At 35.9% G+C, this 21,447-nt stretch overlaps 1 protein-coding gene across 2 annotated transcripts in view; it reads left to right on the forward strand.

The window, feature by feature from the left end:
* Nucleotides 1-21,447, forward strand: part of Matr3 (matrin 3) — a 29,251-nt gene that overhangs the window by 940 nt on the left and 6,864 nt on the right. For both annotated transcript variants that reach the window (XM_038330094.2, XM_038330095.2), the window contains exons 2-11: nt 7,545-8,632; nt 13,324-13,385; nt 14,199-14,240; nt 14,681-14,793; nt 15,380-15,432; nt 17,858-17,983; nt 18,288-18,413; nt 18,635-18,802; nt 19,394-19,525; nt 21,152-21,195. In XM_038330094.2, coding sequence (XP_038186022.1) covers nt 7,721-8,632; nt 13,324-13,385; nt 14,199-14,240; nt 14,681-14,793; nt 15,380-15,432; nt 17,858-17,983; nt 18,288-18,413; nt 18,635-18,802; nt 19,394-19,525; nt 21,152-21,195 — 1,778 coding nt within the window. In that variant the 5' untranslated portion in view covers nt 7,545-7,720. The remainder of the gene's footprint in view (nt 1-7,544; nt 8,633-13,323; nt 13,386-14,198; nt 14,241-14,680; nt 14,794-15,379; nt 15,433-17,857; nt 17,984-18,287; nt 18,414-18,634; nt 18,803-19,393; nt 19,526-21,151; nt 21,196-21,447) is intronic.

Raw genomic sequence — 21,447 nt, forward strand, 5'->3', positions numbered from 1 at the left:
TTCGTTTCGTCAATCAGTCACCTCACATTTCCTTTCTCTATCAAAACAGTCCGGGTTCCTCTGGACAGGCTGGTGTGTTGGGAGACCTTCCGGTTTTCAGACAAAGGGTTCGGAGGGCCGTGGTGTAGCCTTCAGTCTCTTCTGCTAGTGCTGTGCCACGCTTTTGTGTTTTCCTCTTACCGTAGGTGTTTGCCCCTTCGGCGCTTTCCCTGTTAGGTGACTCTGTCTAAAGGATTAGCCCCTTCTGTGGAATATTTCTCTGTGGGATAGCTTACAGTTACTCATCTAGACGTTTCGAGAACGGTGGTGATTCTGAAATTTCTAGTCTTTCTGAAGCTCTGAAATTTTGTGTCGCAGATTTCATAGGAAGTAATCATGGGATTTTTGTGTTGATGCTGCGTGTTGCGTATTTAAACGGGCTAAGTTGTCAGTCGGTACAACACTCTTCGCCCAGGTAAATTTAGACTTGACTATGCCGGCAAAAGATAACATCGCGGGCGGTTTTTCATGGGTGTTGAAAAGCTCTTTAAAAGCTAATTGTTGGGCGTAATGACGCATACTTGTAATAGCGGCACTCGAGACCAAGGCGGATGAAGAATTGCCATGACTTCGGGGCCAGTCGTGGTAACATCAGGATTGTCTCAAAACAGCATTATTTTACTAACAGTTAAGTTACCCTACGCAGTGTATAGATTTCTTTTTGAGGTCGCTGAAGGAACTCCATATCTTCCTGTCTCGCCATCCCTAGAGCTGGATTACCTACAGGCCTTTGCCACCACGCCCAGTTAGCTTCATAATTTACTAGTATTTTAGGAATCTCGAAGGAGGGGGAAGTATTTTATTGCAGAAACCCCCAAGGTTGCCTTGGCGCTTAAATGTCACCGAAGTATTACTAAAAGATTCTTCTGGTTGGTTATATAATCCTCGAAAAAGATACATTTACCCCAGCGTGTTTTGCATTGAGGTTTTTTAAGTTTACTTTTTTGCCATTTCACAAGTACTTAGTTTATAATTCCTACCCATAGAAGTAGCTTTCTCTCACTTCCTCATCAATTACATACAACTTTTATGTAGCATTTTAAACTTGGATTGATTTGGAAGTATTTAACTTTTTACCTGATGCTTTTAGACCAAGAAATAATACAATAAAGTGATAAATGAATTTTTAAAAGCAGGAATGCAGCGATAATATCTTACATTTTAGAACTATCATGGTTTACATAAGTGCTATGGTAGAAGAGAGTATTGAATCATTTTGGGTTGATTTTTTTTTTTTTTTTGTCTTTGGAGACAGTTTTTTTGGTTTTTTTTTTTTTTTTTTTTGAAACTCATTATGCTTCGAACTCAGAAGAGATCCACCTGCCTCTGCCTCCTGAATACTATGGTTAAAGGCGTTCACCGCCATGCCACCACCTGAGTATTAAGTTTCAATTTTATAGTGACAATGCACTAATGCACTAGTATGGTCCTTGATAAATAGTTCTAAGATGGAAAGGTTGCACTTAAATTTATCCTAATAGTCAAATTGTGTATGGTAAATATTAATGGCAGTTTTTAAGTGTGGGATTTTAATTGATGGAGTTGAGTGATGTCACTTTTACTTAGCATTATTTTGCACAGAGGCTCCAGGCTTGTTGGTAGGCAATAAAAGTTGAAAACTTCAGTTTGGGAGAGGGGTGTTTTATTGTGGAAGTGGAAATCTATGCTACTACTTTTAAATAATATTTTAAGAGGAGGGTAATATTAAGAAATAATTATGCTATACATTATTACATGGAAAGTCAGTATTGCGGATGTCAACTTTGATTTGTTAAATATATAGAAAAATAATACCCCAAAAATGTTTTCTCTGAAGGCTTATCCTAGGTCAATTTAAATTTCCTCCTTGGTGATTTTCTAAAATTCCTTTAAGAAGTTAACATTTACTGTTTGTTTTGTGTTGGGTCATGGTTTTGACACTATAACTCAGGCTGTCCTCCAGTTTTCCATTTTTCTGCCTCCAAAGTGCTGCCTCCATTTGCTTTTGTAATGAGGAAAAATGGGTGTGTGGGTATAAATGGTAGAAGTCCTTATCAGATCAGATTCTCATGGTTTTTATTTTTAGGATCTCATACATTTTTAAGAAGAATTAAGGTAGAAGTAGACCAGCTTTAAACAAAGTCTGGAACAGAAATGACAAAAAAAAAACTAGTACTCGTGTTATCAAATATCAGATAATGATTTGTTAGATGTTCTTAGTTTATCTATACAGAATATATTCTCTTCATTCTAAAATTTGTTGTTTTTTTTTTTTAATTTTTATAACTGGGTCTCATTGCTTAGATCAGGCTGGCCTCAATCTCAGAGATCCTACTGCTGTTGCCACCTGCCCAGCACTGGGATTAAAGGCATGCAACACCACACCCAGCTGTTCTTAAATCCTTAATTAAAAAAAACTTTGTGTTTAAACTATAGATATCTAAAAGTAGAACAGAAAGAAACTACAATTGAGGAAATTTTAGATGTGTTGTCTTTAAGGGATTTTTATTCATAACTTTTCAAATTGAAATGGCGTGGGGGAGATTTTGGACTTTCAGAGTTTACAGGATTGTTTTGTTTTGTTTTGAAGTCATTAAGGCCATGTGGAATGTATAGTATGACCCTCTTCCTACCCACCAACCTCCCCCAAAAAATCCTCTTAAGGTACTCAGAAGTGTATGTTTTAAGTGTGATTATGTTAGACAATAACAGTGATTCTGGGCTGGTTTGTTGTTTTTAGAAACAGGGTCTTGCTACGTAACTTCTTAATGTTTGTGTATACGGTAACAAATGTAGGCTCACATGTATGAGCCCTCTACCATGGTTGAGGAAGAATCGTGCTCCCTCCCACTTTGTACTCCAGGTCTTCTGTCTTCTGGGATTCTTCTGTCTGGAGGAGGAGTGTCTGGATTATGGGTGCTCATGCTGTGCCTTTGACTCGTCCTCAGGCTTGCACAACAGTTTCACGCATTAAATCATCTCTAGCCCTATGCTGGTAACTTTTAGTAAAGCCTTCTGGAAGGTTTAATAAAATGGCAGGTTTTTATTTTTTACTTATTTTGGTTTTTCAAGACAGGGTTTCTCCGCCTTGGCTGTCCTGGAACTTGCTTTGTAGACCAGGCTGGCCTCCAAATTACTGAGATCCGCCTGTTTCTGCCTCTCGAGTGCTGGGGTTAAAGTCATGTGCTACCACCCCTGGCATTGACAGATTTTTAAAAATTATTTTTGTGATTCTAAGGATTGATCCCAAGATCTTACACATTAAGTGCCCCAGCAGTGACCTACATTCCAGTCTCCAAATTAAAACTTGTTTTTAAGAAGTGATTATTTTATATAATTGAGAGCATAAGTTAAGATGTGGCAGTAATAGATACCTATTAACAGTGTTTTTCTTGGCATATTTGTCTTTTTTCTTCTTTTTTTAGTGTGAGGAGATGTTTGGGGCAACACCAGGTATCATCAGGAATGCCATTCATTTTATTTGAGACCAGATCTCATTTGGCCCGAAGTGTCACCAATTACAATAGTTGGCCAAGGAAGCCCCCAAAGATCTCTTCTTGTCTCTGCCTCCCTGGTACAGGGAATATAAACTCCTACTAGTATACCCTTTTTAAAAATTCTGGGGATCAATATCAGGTTGTTGTAGTTACAAGGCAAGCATTTTACTGACTGTGCTGTCTATCTAGATTATATTCTTCCAACTTTTTTAAAAATCCAATAAAGAATATTTAAGCTGGGTGGTGGTGGTGTGTGTCCTGAGTCCCAGCACTTGGGAGGCAGATGCAGGTGAGCTCCAGGCTAACTGGTCTACAGAGCGAGTTCCAGGACAACCAGAGCTGTTAGTTACACAGAAACTCTTGTTTCAAAAATAATATTATGGCGATATCTACTAAGGGAAGTTCTGTTGATAAATAATTAAACAGAGGGTGTTTTATGTGTAAAGATATATTTTTAGTAAATTAGTTAATTTTTTTTTATTATTGGGCTAAGATGCTTTCAGCTGAGCTTGACATCCTGAACTTAATCCCGGAGACCTACATTGCAGAAGAATACTGACTCCTACAGACTGTCCTGACCCCCACATATAAAATAAATTAGATTTTTTTGTTGTTTTGTTTTGAGACAAGGTCTCAAAAGTCACTGTGTAAACTAGGATTCTCTTACCTCTGTCCCCCAAGTATAAAATAAATTTTAAATTGATTTTCATATTGTAGTAAATTGCATTTGCTTATTTCTATGTGTGTGGTGCTAGCAGTTGAGCTCAAGACCTCTCAAGAATTTAGCAAGTGTTCCACTGACCTATTCCCCTTCCACCTACCTAAATTTAAATTATAGGTCATGTTGGTAAGCTTTTTTGTTTTCCTAGTTTTTGTGGTGGGATGCTTTGTGTTTTGAGAGGGGATGATTGTGCATTCATGAATGGACATTTAGAATTTATGGGTAAATTGTATTTTGATGTTGCATTCTCATATTAGTTCTCTGAAGAGAACCCAGGCATCCTCAAACTCTGTAGCTGCAATGCTTTTGTACTCATAATCTTACTGCCTCCAATCTGCCAGTGCTCTGGAAGTGGAAGTAGGAGCACCTTGAGTTTGAAGCCAAGCTGGGACAGTGGATCTTATGCTAGGATCACAATTATGTGCCACTATTCCAGTGCTGGGTGTTGAGCCCAGGGCTTTAAGGACTCTACTTATTGGGGAACATCTTGAGCTTTCAACTCCCTAATTTTAAAATGTAAATGTTGTTTACTTATTATTTGGTAGGCCACATGCCACAAGAAAACAACTCTGTGTGGTCAAACTTGTGTCACTGGTCCTTGTGGGCAAGGGCCTTTACCCTGAACCATCTGTATGGCCCCCAGCCCTTAAATTTTTAATAAAGTATTTCACTAATTTTAGTAATGAGCAACAGGTCTCATGGGAATGAGCCCTTTAAAAATGATTTATATCTTATAGCTTCAGTTGACTAAAAATGCTAGTAGCACCGTTTTAATATTTTCTAAGCAATGCTTTCATGTTTGATTTTTCTTTGTTCTGTTTACACACTTCTAAGTTTTTTCTGAAGCGAGGTTCCAATGTCTTAGAATTTGTGTGTGGATTATGTAACCTCAAACTCACAGTAGTGAGTGCTTCGACTTCCAAAGTACTGAGATTAGCCGGGCGGTGGTGGCGCATGCCTTTAATCCCAGCACTTGGGAGGCAGAGGCAGGCGGATCTCTGAGTTCGAGGCCAGCCTGATGATCTACAAAAGCTAGTTCCAGGACAGGCTCTAGAAACTACAGGGAAACCCTGTCTCGAAAAAAACAAACAAACAAACAAACAAAAAAAACCAAAGTACTGAGATTATATTTATGAGCACTACTACTGGCCCAGGGTGGGCACCAGGGATGTGGCAATTTTTATTTTTTTATTATTTTTTGGGTTTTGTTGGTTAAAAGTCCAGCTTAATTCTTTTTTTTTTTGCAGTAATATGACTTCAGTGTTGTGTGTAGCTGCATCTTAAGATGAAATTAAATTAAGTATATTAAAAGAAGTAAAATGGTTCTTGTGGAATGCATCTTCTCATAGGATTTATATTGTGTGTCCTCCCTTTTCTGAATTTTTCTAACATCCATTTTCTGTTTTGTCTTTTAAATTATCTTTTACCTTAACTTAGTTTTCCAGATCCACTGTTTTTTATGTAAAGTACAAAAAATATAATTGATGTCACTGTAACTTAATGATTGTTTCCTTAAAATATGATAATTTAAATTTTTATGTACAATAAAGTACTATTCTCTGGGATAGGAATAGTTTTTTCAAAAGACAGACTTTTGAATAATAAAAGGCTTTGACTGTAAGGTGAATGTCAAAGCTGTGATAAATATTAACTCTAATGTTTTAAATGACTCGTTTATATCAGATTAATACCAACGTGCTTAGTATTTCAGCCTGTTGTGTATGGCATTTTAAAGATACTATTTTTATTAAAAAAAGCCTTTCATCCACTGCCCACTAACTCTTCTCTTCATTAATCTTCCCTTAAAACTTAAAGTAGATTACATAAGTGGATCTTGTCTAGAAATAGTTTCCTTCGTGTCTTCTCAAATTCATCTTTCTTGGTGTACAAAAACATCTGTAATTCCAGCTACCACTGATAGCAGTTGTGTCTTACTTTATTGCATCTATTTTTTTTTTAATCTAGTTCAAATCTTCCTTGCCTGTAACTTTTTTTTTATTCTTTCTCTACCACTGTGTTCGTCCAGTATATCCTTGCTTTAATCTACCATTGATGGAATTGATCTAATTATTGGGTATTTTCTGGGGTTTAGTGTAATAAAATTTAGTAAACTACAATGCTTAGGTGTATGACTAATCAGACACACAAAACTGAAGAAGCAATGCATCATAGTAGAAGTCTGTGGCAAATTGATCAGATTTATCTTGTATGTGATTGTGATTATAAAATTGTCTTGCAGAAAACATTGGTTGTATTAACGTCTTTTAACTAATGCTTAATGGGAATCGTGTTAATACTTTGCACACTCTTATAACAGTTTTTGAGATGCAGTATTAATGATTTAATAAAAATTTCATCCAGAAACACATCTTGAAGGATTATAATCAGAATTTTCAAGCTATTGGGCTATTCTTGTGAAGAGTTTGCAGAAATCTGTTAATAAGGTCTTTGATTTCATTTATGTGCTTTGAACTCTAGAGATGTTATAGCCCTGAACATTAAATGAACAGTAATAGGTGCTAACTTGGGGGTGTTTTCCCTTCTTTAAATCAACTGTATTTCCTAAACCTGGGTTTTTTCTTGGTAGGTCTGTTTCTATACCGACCAAAACTGTTCTCCTTACCTTATAAGAGTAGGTATCAAATAAGCACTGCCTGGCATGGTCAGTAAGACGGCAGTTAGTTGTGTGGCTTAAATTTGGGCAGAAATCCTTAAAATTGTAGGAAATTATTTATCTTCACATCTGTCTTCACCTCGAGTTAATTTTGCTGCATGAAGGTCTCAACTGTTACTTGATCTTAGATCTTATGTCAGATACTTGACACCCTAAGCTTCATTTACTTGTGATTTTACTTGGTTCTTTCTGAAAGTGATATTCTCATTTTCTAAAGCAGAATACAACTGGTTCATCTTTGACTTGCTGACCTTTTTTTTTTAATTTTGATTTTTTTAGTCTTCTAGAACTTAAACATCATACTATAGAGTATGTTTTTATTCTTCTAAAAGGAAGATACCCTTCTGTTTTCAATGAAATTTTGATGCACAAACATCTAGGCCTTGAGTTTAAATGTTTTTAAGCCCAATATGAAATTCCCTTTGTTAAATTTCAGCATGAAAAGCTACTTTTTAAATATCTATATGCAGGCTCTGCATACATCTGAATCTGTTTAAGATATGTAATGAATTCCTTGTAAGTTTGAGATCTTAAGTGGTTTTTTTAAATCAACATGATGCGTAAGTTTTTTTTTCTTAAAAAACGGCATCTACTTTAAAGGGATTTATGACTAAAACTGCTTATTTTTCTACAGAGTTGTCTGCTGGTTCTCAGCTTGAAGAAGATTCTACAGTCCTTATTGATCCTTTTTCTTGGCGTTACCATTTTTGAAGCAAAGTTAACCTAGCTTTCTAGTTTGAGCTTTCTTTTTGGCCGTCTTTTAAAAAAATTTTTTTTTGATCTGTAAAATAGACAAGAGATAGTTCTACAATGTCCAAGTCATTCCAGCAGTCATCTCTCGGTAGGGACTCACAGGGTCATGGGCGTGACCTGTCTGCAGCAGGAATAGGCCTTCTTGCTGCTGCTACCCAGTCTTTAAGTATGCCAGCATCTCTTGGAAGGATGAACCAGGGTACTGCACGCCTTGCTAGTTTAATGAATCTTGGAATGAGTTCTTCATTGAATCAACAAGGAGCTCATAGCGCACTGTCTTCTGCTAGTACTTCTTCCCATAATTTGCAGTCTATATTTAACATTGGAAGTAGAGGTCCACTCCCTTTGTCTTCTCAACACCGTGGAGATGCAGACCAGGCCAGTAATATTTTGGCCAGCTTTGGTCTGTCTGCTAGAGACTTAGATGAACTGAGTCGTTATCCAGAGGACAAGATTACTCCTGAGAACTTGCCCCAAATCCTTCTACAGCTTAAAAGGAGGAGAACTGAAGAAGGCCCTACATTGAGTTATGGTAGAGATGGCAGATCTGCTACACGGGAGCCACCATACAGAGTACCTAGGGATGATTGGGAAGAAAAAAGGCACTTTAGAAGAGATAGTTTTGATGATCGTGGTCCTAGTCTCAACCCAGTGCTTGATTATGACCATGGAAGTCGTTCTCAAGAATCTGGTTATTATGACAGAATGGATTATGAAGATGACAGATTAAGAGATGGAGAAAGGTGTAGGGATGATTCTTTTTTTGGTGAGACCTCGCATAACTATCATAAATTTGACAGTGAGTATGAGAGAATGGGACGTGGTCCTGGCCCCTTACAAGAGAGATCTCTCTTTGAGAAAAAGAGGGGCGCTCCTCCAAGTAGCAATATTGAAGACTTCCATGGACTCTTACCGAAGGGTTATCCCCATCTGTGCTCTATATGTGATTTGCCAGTTCATTCTAATAAGGTGAGTTAAAGCAACAGATGCTTCTAATTTCTTTTACATTGTAGTGCCTATTCTGTATTTACCTATATCTTTTACTCTAATTCTGTAGTCTGATGACATTGAGTTGATCAAGAATTGTTATGCTTTTGAGAACACTTTATTTGGAAGGTAATTGTTTTTGAGCAGTATAAACCAGGGCTTTACATTAATAAAACAATCTACCTAGAATGCTTCTGGCCACAAAGCTGTCATCCATTGGGATTATCTTGTTGTTTTTTGGCATCAGTATGTTCTTCTTAATCATATTTAAGCAGGCTTTTTTCCCCCTGGTCTGCTTTGTTGAATGTTTTAAGCATTTTTTTTCCTGAAGTCAATGTGCTTTGCCATTTAGAATGCTAGATTTTCAGCTTTCCATCTGTCTTGATTGCTGATTTGTATGTAGTCAAAGATATATTCTTGTACAATTCTCTTTTTTCCTTATCTGTGGCTACAGGGAAAGTTAATGTAGAGCCCTGGTGTGTGTTTCAGTATGTTTCATATTTTAGATTAGTTCATTCTTCCTTTTTTAATTTCCCTTTAATACAAACTCTCATACTATGACTGAAATTTTGCATCATTTTTTTTCTCTGTTTCCACAACTTCCTTAAACATACTTCAAAGCTCACTTTTTATTATCCCATATTTATTGCATCTGTCCCTTTAGAGACTTTGGTAAATCGTTGACTACATTATCCTACTCTGTGTTCCTTGTAAGAAAATTCTTTTTCTGACTTAGGCTTATTGTACTTCTGGAATAGTCATTTGTGGGAGGAAAAAAAAAACAAGCCTAATTCTCCTTTAAGTATCACATCTGGCAAAATGGAAGCCTTTTCAAAACGCCCTTTTAAATATTGTCCTTCTCTTTCAACTTTTTCAGTGTTACTCATTCTCACTGGAGTTTTTGAAATTCTGTTTTTCAGTATATATTGCAGTTGACGTAAAGTCAAAGATGCAACACCCCCACTAGCTTGATCTGTAATCTGTCAACATCCATTTTTCCCGATGTGCTTTGTAGTAACCTATCTAGCTGGAATGAGTGCTACCATGAGATTGATTTTATGGTCACTGTTACAGGGTTTTTCTTTACAGTAAGATCTGGGACATTTTCTTTTCATATCACGTCCTTTTAACTTCATTTTTTTAGTGTTTTTTTTAATCTACTAGACCCTATTGAAATTTTTATGTATTGTTCCCTTTTCAATGATTAGATCTCAACATTTTTTTATCTTTTAATCTTTTATTTCATATCAAATAAGTTAAAATAAAAGCCAAAGTTAGGTTTGTAGATTTTTTCATTTAAGAAACAGATCCGCCAGGCGTGGTGGCCCATGCCTGTAATAATCCCAGCACTGGGAGGCGGCAGGTGGATCTCTGAGTTCAGGACCAGCATGATGTACATATTAAGTTTCAGGCCAGCCAGGTCTATATAGTAATACTCTGTCTCAACAAATAAAACCTGGAGCTAGAAAGAATCGACAAATCTTGTTTGTTAGATATTTTTATTTTTCCCAGATTTGTTAGCTATGCCATGGAAATTATTTTGGTTTTTTATTCTTTTTGAACTTCAAGATTTAGTCTGATGTAAACAAGATTTAGTCTGATGTAAATTAAAGCAATGAAAAAAGGTCCATTAAAATTGACTCCAACTTTTTCTATGTTCTTAATCTCTTTACCAAGAAATATAGCAGAAATTATATGTTCTCAGAAAAGATCCCCAAATTCCAAGGAAAATAGTTACAGGGATCAAATGAAAGTTATCTTAAAGAACTGCAAATCTTTGCTGTTGGAAGAAAGGAACACAAAAAGGAACCATAAAAGGGTTTGTCAGATTTAAAAAGTTTATATTTTGTATGATTTTTTTCCTCCAAATTTTACTATCTAGTTCGCAAAGAAGGCTAATAATTTAAATGAATCTAAAGTAACAAAAGAGCATTTTGAAATACTTGATGACACTTTGGATTAAGGAGTATTTTTAGCTTATAAAAATGCTTGGGTTCTAGTTTGCATATTCAAAATTTGGGGTATATTTAACAATTATTTTAGATGACTTTTTTTGCTTAGCCATTGGGTTTTATAAAATTTGTGTTTGTAGGTTAGACCAATTGGAACAAAATTAATCACTTGGATTTTCTCTGTTTTATAGTTGCCTCAATTTAGCTGATGTTTTCTCTGTATCTGCTTCATTAAAAAAGCAATTTACTTCAGCAATGAACTGTTAACAGATGCAGGTGTTACTTTTTTAAGACATTCCTGTGGTGGACATAGACAATGAAAAAAATAAGTATCCTGCTCTCTGGTATCACTGCATAACTTGGAAAATCTGTAGTTTTCACTTAATGGTAATGTTAAATGGCCTGCATTATACAAAGTTCCAGTGAAAAGCATGATGTAACTTGTCATGATGGAGTGCCCTTATTTTATATTTTTTAGATGACTTTTAAGTAATAGTCTTGAGTTTTTTCTAGGTCACCTTAGAACATTAAGTAGCATATCTATACAATTTCAAACTTTCTTCAAGTTCTTTGACTTAAAGAAAATTGCCCACTGCAACCTTTTTGTCTTATTACTTGAATTTCTATTTTTTTCCTTTTAGTATTACTTAAGTCTTTTAATTAATTCTATTCTGTCACTTTGGAAATACTTCCAGAATGATTATTATAAAACGTACTGTTATTATAAAACCTAAAAGACATTAAGTGTGAGTGTAGGGTTCGCCCCCCACTAAACTTGTAAATTCAAAAAGTGAATCCCTATTCTTTATCTCATGTAGGAATTATGTCAGAATAGAATCCAGAAGGTTTTTTTGTGTTGTTTTTAATCGTTGGATTCTTAGTCCTTATTCTAAACCAGATATCAAGTACAGTGGAGCTGATTAATAATGGATGGGTTGGGAGGTACTTGACTAATTTTCTGATCTTGGCCTTCTTCTTAGTGCTTGAAAGACCAGCTACATTTTTACCATAAACTTGAAACTTACAGGACATGGGGGATTGGATGTAATTCTTTTCAACTCTGTGCCCTTTCCATCTCCTATAATTCAGAAGCATGCTTAATAGGATAACATTCATTCTTTTCCTAAAACACTGCTTCTTAAGGATAGATACTTGTATCTGAAGTTGTTCTGAAACTCTTTAGGTTGATGGATTCGTTTAGTCCCTTTTCTGAATTTGTGAATTTACCTATGGTGCCTCTTGCTTACAGCCATTTTTAAAATGGCTTCCAGAAACGGTCTATTGTGTTGCAAGTAGAAACTTCAGCCCAAATGTCTGATTGTATAACACCTATGGAAATCTCTCAAATTCCTATTAGCTATTACTTTTGAAAGACAATCTAGTTTTCAGAAATACTAAGAATACTAGTTGATAGCACCTCATTCTAATTACTATTTTGTTTGGATATGTTCCATTTCAATTCTTTAACATAGTTTTAATTAACTTTCTAGAGCACAAACTATATATAAACTGCTGTGATATAAGTCAAAATTAGGGTCCAATTTACAAAATGCCATTTTGAGCCTTTGTAAAACTCATTGTGTAATTTGATGTTATATTTTCATTTAGCTGAGGCTCTCTAATCCCCTTGTTTGAGAAAAATGCATTGCCTGACCATGTTTATATTCTACTTAGAACTTTCAAAAACAGTGCTAGTTTAGAAATTGTTTCAATTTGTGGAAACATGTAAAAAATCAAAACTACTTGTAAAACAATGTGAATTTTTGAGACAGTGCAGTATAGTTAACTTCATATGCTTGGCAGTGTTCAGATAGTTTGCCTTTATTATTTCATTTGTTTTTCACCACGATAGGGGAATTTTGTTGCGATGAATTTGACTAATTTAGACATAGGAGTCATATCTAGCTATATTGTACTTTAGGAAATAAACCAGGGCATTTTGACAGCAAAACCCACCATTCCTAACTCTTATATTGGATAAAAAATTAACCAAATATTTTTCTTAGCAAAAGGAAAATTAATTTGAATCATATAAATTTAGTTAATGGCTTATATTAAGCTAAATCACAAAAAAAGGAAATACTGATGAACTACATTGTTTCCCTCCTTAAAATTTGGGAAAAGGCACTCCTTAAATTTGATTCTGTTTTAGGTAAATGTAGGAACTTAAATTTTTGACAAATGGGAAAAATTTCTTAAATAAGCCATTTCCATTTAATCATGTTGGCCTTCTTTGACAGTGCTTTTTTGTTGTTTTGTTACGTTTTGGCTATAGTAGAAAGTATAGCATGTTTGGAATTTGCCTAAAAGTCAAGGTGAAATTAAAGATTCTACTTTAAATTATTCACACACATTTTCTAGAAATCTAGGTATGTGGCTATTTTGTTATACAGAGTATTACAAAATAATCAATTCCAAAAATAGTGGATACTTGAGTACGGTCCACAGGAGTTACTGTGGTCAGTTGACCTCAAGGTCCATTGTTCTTCTTGATCCATACTATCTTCATATTTCCACTGTCAGGTCTCAATTATGTTGACCAAATTAATCCAGTTTTTCCAAGAATGTGCATAGAGTATTTGAGGGCAGGATCGAGCTTCAAGAACTCAGAAGTGGTTTTAGCTTAAATGTTGTACAACCTGATACTGCATACACATTAATGGTTCATGAAATATTCTAGCTTTTAATTTTTGTTAATTCTGCTAATTTACTTTGCTGCAGGAGTGGAGTCAACATATCAATGGAGCAAGTCACAGTCGTCGATGCCAGCTTCTTCTTGAAATGTAGGAATTTGAAATACGCATAAAGCATCCTTACCGTGAATCAGAAACAGCCATTATTGGTTTGGGGAAGTTCATCCTTTCCTTATACACATATTGTTACTGTCACATAATTGATAATGTCTAGTTAATATTTAATTTTAGACGAACTGTCTTAATGAATGATAGATATAATGATACTTTTTTGAATTTTTTAATTTATAGGATAAATACACATTGGCCTGTTAATCAAGAAATAGTTTTAGTAGAATTAATGAAAAGATAGCAGTTTGTAATAAAAATATATGATAGCACTTTAATAACAGTCAGTATATGCTATAAAACAAAATATAGGGGAATAATTAAAAAATTGCTAGAAACTAAGTTCATTTCCTCATGGAAATGACATACATAGCTTTCACTCTGAATGTAGACTGCTAAATTGAAATAAAATTCAAATAAACTGCCTGTTATAGCAGATACTATCCATACATACCTAACTCCTTTGAGGCTGTCCTTTGTAGTGCCACAGCTTAACTCTGCTCTGATACCTTCTTTGGGGAAAGAAACTTGGGGTGGGGGTGGGTGTAAACCTCCTTTTTAATTCTTTGCAGCACTTTCCCTACTTGCAATTCAACAAGGAACATTTCAACAAGCGTCACTTAAGTTTACAAGTATTCAGTCTTAATACAAATCATCTGGTGTCTGAAGTTCCTTTTGAAATATAGATTCTCAGATAAATTTACTAATGAGTCATCTCTGTTTTAGAGAATTAAGGAGAATACTTTGTGAAAAGAACCTTTTTATTTTAAAATTAATTTTCTGATCTTTTTAAAGCTACCCAGAATGGAATCCTGACAATGATACTGGACATACAATGTAAGTTTAAAAAAATTTAGCTATTGTTTATATTGAAGATCAATGTAAGGAATCCAAGTTTAACTTTCTATGTTTCATAAAAAATATATTGTTTGTCAGATAAGAATTTGATAATTTTTTTTAAAGTACCAGTGTAAGGAATTTTTAGAAAACAATATAGTAATACTTCTTTTTTCACTGTTAACACATTTCCCACTATTTTATATACATATATATATATATATATATATATATATATATATCACTATTTGATTGATATGTGTGTATACGTATATATATTATACTATTTTAGCTTAAGGAGTGTGTGTGTGTGTGTGTACACACACACACACTCCTTAAGCTAAAATAGTCATAGTTACATAAGAGGTAATTTAATAATTTTATATCTGATGATTCTTTTTGTTCATTTTGTGTTTCATGTATTTTGTTTTTATTACAAGGGGCGATCCATTCATGCTGCAACAGTCTACAAACCCAGCACCAGGAATTCTGGGACCTCCACCTCCTTCATTTCATCTTGGAGGACCAGCAGTTGGGCCAAGAGGAAATCTGGGTGATTATATGAAATTTATATTGCCTTTTAGTGTAAATGATAGTCTCGGATGTTATTAAAAAGTTCTTTTAAAGTAACAGCTTAAAAAGACAGACACAGAGTTAGAGAGATGGCTCAGTGATTAGGAACACTGGCCGCTCTTCCAGAGGTTCAGGATTCAATTCCCAGTACCCACATAGCAACATACAACTGTCTGTAACTCCAGTTCCAGGGGATCTGATACCTTCACACCAATGCACATAAGTAAAGTTAAATTAATTTAGGAAAAAAAAAGCAGTCATAATGTCTTCCCTTTTGTATTTGAAAAATGTCCTTTTTTATTTTTATTTTTTAATTAAACTACCTTGCTTTGCCTGACAATAGTGCCACATGCCTTATAATCCTAGCACTCGGGAGAGATAGACAAATGGATCTCTGAGTGTGAGGCCAGCCTGGTCTACAGAGTGAGTTCCAGGGCAGCCTCCAAAGCTAGAGAGAAACCCTGTCTCAAAAAAAGGAAACAGACAAAAAAAAAAAAAAAAGCCATCTTGCTTTATAAGGAAGTATATTTTTTGTGAATCTTTAATTATATTTTTCTTCTGCACAGGTGCTGGTAATGGGAACCTACAAGGACCAAGACACATGCAGAAAGGCAGAGTGGTCTGTATTAGAGCTGTTGCTTTTACCGTGATTGCTGTTGGGAATGTGACTCCATTTAAATGTTTATTAATAATGGAATCTTTTGAGGGTGGGAGGGTTTCGAGGTAGGGTTTCTCTCTTTTAACACTTAGCTTTGTAGACCAGGCTAACCTCATGTTCAGAAATTCAGCTGCAACTGCCTCCGAGTGCTGGGATGAAAGACATTCACCACCATGCCGACTGCTTATTGATACAGTCTTAATCACAGTCCTTATAACAGGATGAGTATTTTAGTTTGAAAACTATTATGCTTGCTGGATGTGATGACATTTACTTAATTCCTACATTAAAGAGACAGGCAGAGATATCTAGATCTCTTTGAGTTTGAGGCCAGACAGGAGCAGCATAGTGAGACCCAATCTTAAAAAAAATAATAGAGAGAAAGAAAAGAGATTGCTTTACACTGTTATGGTTTTACATGACTAGTAACAAACAGTCAAAAGACTTACCTTAGTAACTTTGGTATCCAGTTGTGTTCATAGTTTTCACTAAAAGAATCTGGGTTGGAAAGATGGCTCAACAGCAGCGACACTGAATTTGACTACCAGGACCCACATGGTAGAAGGGGTGGGGGGGAGTTGTTTTCTGACCTCCACACTAATATCATAGCATGAAAATGCCCACACATACATTGTGCACATTTATTTGTTTTTTTTGTTGTTGTTTTTTTTTTTTTTTTTTTTTTTTAAATTTTATTTTTCGAGACAGGGTTTCTCTGTGGCTTTGGAGCCTGTCCTGGAACTAGCTCTTGTAGACCAGGCTGGCCTCGAACTAACAGAGATCCACCTGCCTCTGCCTCCCGAGTGCTGGGATTAAAGGCGTGCACCACCACCGCCCGGCCTTGTGCACATTTATTAAAATGTAATAACAAGGATATGTAGAGAAACTGTTTATGAAACTTGACCGTAAAAAACACCATTTGAATTTTTTGTTTTTGAAGGTTTATTCTAGTTGAGGCATGGTGACTAATGCCTTTAATCCCATCACAGGAAGCAGGGGCAGGCTGATGTAGAGTTTTAGCTACATAATGAGATACTGTCTTAATAAACAGAATGAGTGAATTTATTCTGGTAACATTTAATATGCTGTGTACTTTATATTCTCTAGATGCTAAAAATTAACCTTTTCTGATTGGTCATAGAATAAACATTTTAATGCATAATTGGTTTTGCCAACTTTTGGGGGGTATTGGGAATCAAACCTAGGACCTTGGCTGTGTTAAGCAAGCATTTAACCATTGCAGTACAGCCCTTTCCTCTCCCTCCCCACCCCGCCACCCTCCTTTTGTGTATGTTTTGAGAATTACTCAGGCTGCCCTAAATTTTTGTTGCTGGAGTCGGGGGTCCTCAGCCTTCCAAGTAACTGTATCCCCAGATCCAGCTTCTTTCTTTACTTTGTGGTACATTATATTTTGATCATAGCCAGGCTTGGTGGTGCATGCCCTTCATCCTGGCACTGGTAACAGAACCCTGAGTGAGTTCAAGGCCAGCGTGGTCTGCAGAGCAAGTTTGAGGACAGCCAGCACTGTTACACAAACCCTCTCTCAAAACAAGCAAACAAAGCAATATATTTTGGTTGTATTTTCCCCTTTCTACCCACCCAGATTTATGTTCATGTTCTCTTTCACTCACACACACACACACACACAAATGAAAATCAAAAACCATTGGGGGATTTCCTTAAAAATACGTTAGTGTGGGGCCAGAGATCCTCAGCAGTGAATAGCACATACTGTTCTTAGAGGTGACCCAAATTTGGTTTCTAGATCCTGTGTTGGGTAGTTGGTTTCTGATTCCAAGTCCTGGGAATCTAACCGTCTTCTGGCTTAACCGTCTTCTGGCTTCCACAAGCACTCAAATGAAGATACCCAAACAAAAGTTTTGTTTGTTTGTTTTTGTTTTTCGAGACAGGCTTTCTCTGTATCATTGGAGCCTCTCTTGGAACTAGCTCTTGTAGACCAGGCTGACCTCAAACTGTCACAGAGATCCGCCTGTCTCTGCTTCCCAAGTGCTGGGATTAAAGGCGTGTGCCACCACTGCCCAGCTACAATAAAATAAATTTTATGTAAAAGTTATGTGTGGGGGGCTGGAGAGATGGCTCAGTGGTTAAGAGCACTGACTGCTCTTCCCGAGGACCCAGGTTCAATTCCCAGCACCCACATGGCAGCTCACAACTGTCTGAAAATCCAGTTCCAGGGGATCTGACACCTTCACACCAATGCACATAAAATAAAGTTAAATAAACCATAAAATTTAAAAAAAAAAAAAGTTATGTGTGTGCAAGTGCTGAGTGTATACTATTGTCACTGAAATATATACCCAACTACTTCAAAATGTTTTTAAAAGGACTTTTATTGACATTTTTTTCTTTTCCCTCTAATGGGTAGGAAACCAGCAGAGTTGTTCACATTATGGATTTTCAGCGAGGAAAAAACTTGAGATACCAACTATTACAACTGGTAGAACCATTTGGAGTCATTTCAAATCATCTGATTTTAAATAAAATTAATGAGGTATGAGTAGGAATATCAGTTATTCATAGCACTCATATTAAAGAAATGGAATGATTTTAGATTAATGGAAAATTTCATGTAAATTGAAATATCAGAGGAAGAGATATATCCTAGTATTAAATAGATTTTTTTTTTAGTAAGTATTATCATTTGTCAGCCCTAAGTTTAATATCAGCTTGACCACACTGGTCTTTTTCGTTTTGATTATTGAAGGTGCTTCCTATTAAATGATTAAATACAAAGATATAAAATCTATAAATATCAGGGGTAATATTTTTAGAAATTTCTTTTTGTGTAATTTTAGGCATTTATTGAAATGGCAACCACAGAAGATGCTCAGGCTGCTGTGGATTACTATACAACTACACCGGCATTAGTATTTGGCAAACCAGTCCGAGTTCATTTATCCCAGAAGTATAAGAGAATAAAGGTTAGTAGTAGCTTTTCATTTGTCCTTGTCTTTAGGTTATATGTAATAAGCTTAATACATCATTTTTGTAATTGTTCACTTGGTTTAAAAGCTAAGACCGTTAATAATTGTAGCATACCTGCTGACTTTTGACTTGCCTTTCAATTATTTAGTTTTTTTTTTTTTTTTTTTTTTTTTTTTTTTTTTTTTTTTTTTTTTTTTTTTTTTTTTTTTTTTTAAAGAAACCTGAAGGAAAACCAGATCAGAAGTTTGATCAAAAGCAAGAACTTGGACGTGTGATACATCTCAGCAATTTACCGCATTCTGGCTATTCTGACAGTGCTGTCCTTAAGCTTGCTGAGCCGTATGGGAAAATAAAGAATTACATATTAATGAGAATGAAAAGTCAGGTAATATACATGGGAAGATTTTTAAGAGTAAGTTCTTAATGTACTTTAAGATAATTTTACTGGGAGAGATGTCAGTAGTAGAAATGCAGTATTTTGTGGGTTGGATATATATAAATTATTATATATCATTATTTTAGTTAGATGCTTATGGTCAAGCATCTAAATTTTGAAAATACAAAGTGGAAAGTAAGCTGTTCTCTCTTGTCATGATAAAAGCCTAGTTTACTTTTAGACTTTTCTTCCTAAAGTTCTTACACATACATAGACACTCGTCTTTGAGGATTTGGTTAGTGGTTGTGAGATTTGTTTTGGGTTTTTTATGCAGGGCTTTGCTAGATAGTTCTTGCTAGCCTCAAATTTAATATGTAGCCCAGGCTCGCCTCCATTTTTTTATGTAAGGAATTCAGAGGACAGAAGTACAAGGCTCGGGCTTCAATCACCAGTAATACACAGAATCAGGAGAGTATTGGGAGTTTTTTGATGCAAGGTATACAATTGCTCTGCTGAAGATTTCATGATACAGAATAGCACAGTTTTAATATAGTTTCTGTGAGAAATAATGTCATTGTGGGTTTCTCTCCCTCCCTCCAGGCTTTTATTGAGATGGAGACCAGAGAAGATGCAATGGCAATGGTTGACCATTGTCTGAAGAAGGCACTTTGGTTTCAGGGGAGATGTGTTAAAGTTGACTTGTCTGAGAAATATAAAAAACTGGTGCTGAGGGTATGTAGTTGTTAATAATCTTAACATCTTAGGTGACAAGGTCTAACTATGTAACCTAATCTGCTTCCAAGCTACTGGGTTCAACTTAACTTACTGCTTTGACTTTCTAAACAGCTAAGATAAGTCCATATGCCTGTCAAAAGGCACAAAGGTGTTTTCTGTCCACCCTTTTTGGGAGGAGAAGGGAAGGATAGACAGGGTTTTGTTAAGAACTCTATCTAGGACTCTCTGTAAATCAGGTTGCAGTCCTCCAGTGCAGTGCCGTCCTTCTTGGTATTTAGCGTTTTTTTGCATTTATTTTGTGGGTGTACAAGTGCCACTGTGCATGCACATTTGATTATCTGACTTGGAGCAGGCACCTTTACATACCGCGCCATTTCATTGGTCTAGTTTAATCATATTGTATACTAAGTACAAGATTTGGGGCTAGGTAGTTAAAAGCACTTGGTACTCTTCAAAAGTATTGGAGTTCCCATTACCCAAGTCAAGTGCTCTATAATTGCCTGTAACTTCCTTTTCTGGCCATTTAGGGTCCCTGGACTTAAGTGTCAACATTCAGATAGGTAGACACAAATAAAAATAAATCTTAACAGTTGGAGAGATGGCTTAGTGATTAAGAGTACTTGATACTCTTACAGAGAGAATCCAGGTTCAGTTCCCATCACCCATATGATGGCTCAGAATCATTCCTGTTCGAGGTTCTGTCCTCCCCTCTGATCACTGAGCATCAGGCATGCATATGAAATACTCAAATACATGCAGACAAAACCTGTATAAAATAAGAAAAATAATGGGCTGGGTATGGTGGCACACCATTCATTAATCTTAGCACTCAAAAGCAGAGACAGACAGATCTCTGAGTTTAAGGCCAGCCTGGTCTACATAGTGAGAAGCTGCGCCCCCATCCCCACCCCCCAAAAAATAAGGTAGCTTATTGTTATGGTTGGTTTTTGGTGGTGGTGGTTTGTGTGTGTTGTGTTTGTACATGCATACGTACAAGGTTTCTCTGTAATCTTAGCTGTCCTGGAATTTACTCTGTAGACTAGATTGGCCTCGGGCCCCCAGAGTTCTGCCTACTGCTGCCTTGAGTGCTGGGATTAAAGGCGTGTTCCATCAACCACCTGCCACCCCCCCCCTCCATTTTTTCCCCCTTTAAACTGCAAAAGAAAGATTGTGTTTTGTGAAAGCATCATCATTGCTCTAACCTGTTTAAACTTTATTAGAATTATGCTTCCAAAATGATTTATTGCCAACCTCTTTGTTGATTTGGGAGTTGAAATGAGGTTTTAAAATCCAAATAGATTTTCTTAGGTGTGGTTGTACAGATTGAGTGATCTAAATTGATTATATAAAGGAGGGTTAAAGAATGTTACTTAAGCCGGGCGGTGGTGGCGCACGCCTTTAATCCCAGCACTCGGGAGGCAGAGGCAGGCGGATCTCTGTGAGTTCGAGGCCAGCCTGGTCTACAAGAGCTAGTTCCTGGACAGGCTCTAAAAAAGCTGCAGAGAAACCCTGTCTCGAAAAACCAAAAAAAAAAAAAAAGAAAGAAAAAAAAGGAATGTTACTTAATTGATAAATTCTACAAATGGGTAAATTTTTAATGTATTTAATTTCTCTATCTTTCAGATTCCTAACAGAGGCATTGACTTGCTGAAAAAAGACAAGTCCCGGTAATTTTATTTTTCATATGTCTGTCTGTATACTGCATAATAATTGCTAGTCATTTTGCTATGACAAAATGTCTAGCCCAAAGCAACTTCAGGAAAGAACAGTTTGTTTAGGCTTACAAGTTTAAACACCCAGGAAATAATGGCATTGAGAGTTTGGTCACATTGAAAGATAAATGCTTCCATTCAGTTTACTTTCTCCTTTTTATTTAATTGGGGACCCTAGATAGTCCATGGGATGACTGGTACCATCCA

The sequence above is a fragment of the Arvicola amphibius genome, chromosome 5 (genome assembly GCF_903992535.2).
Source record: "Arvicola amphibius chromosome 5, mArvAmp1.2, whole genome shotgun sequence".
Taxonomy (NCBI): domain Eukaryota; kingdom Metazoa; phylum Chordata; class Mammalia; order Rodentia; family Cricetidae; genus Arvicola; species Arvicola amphibius.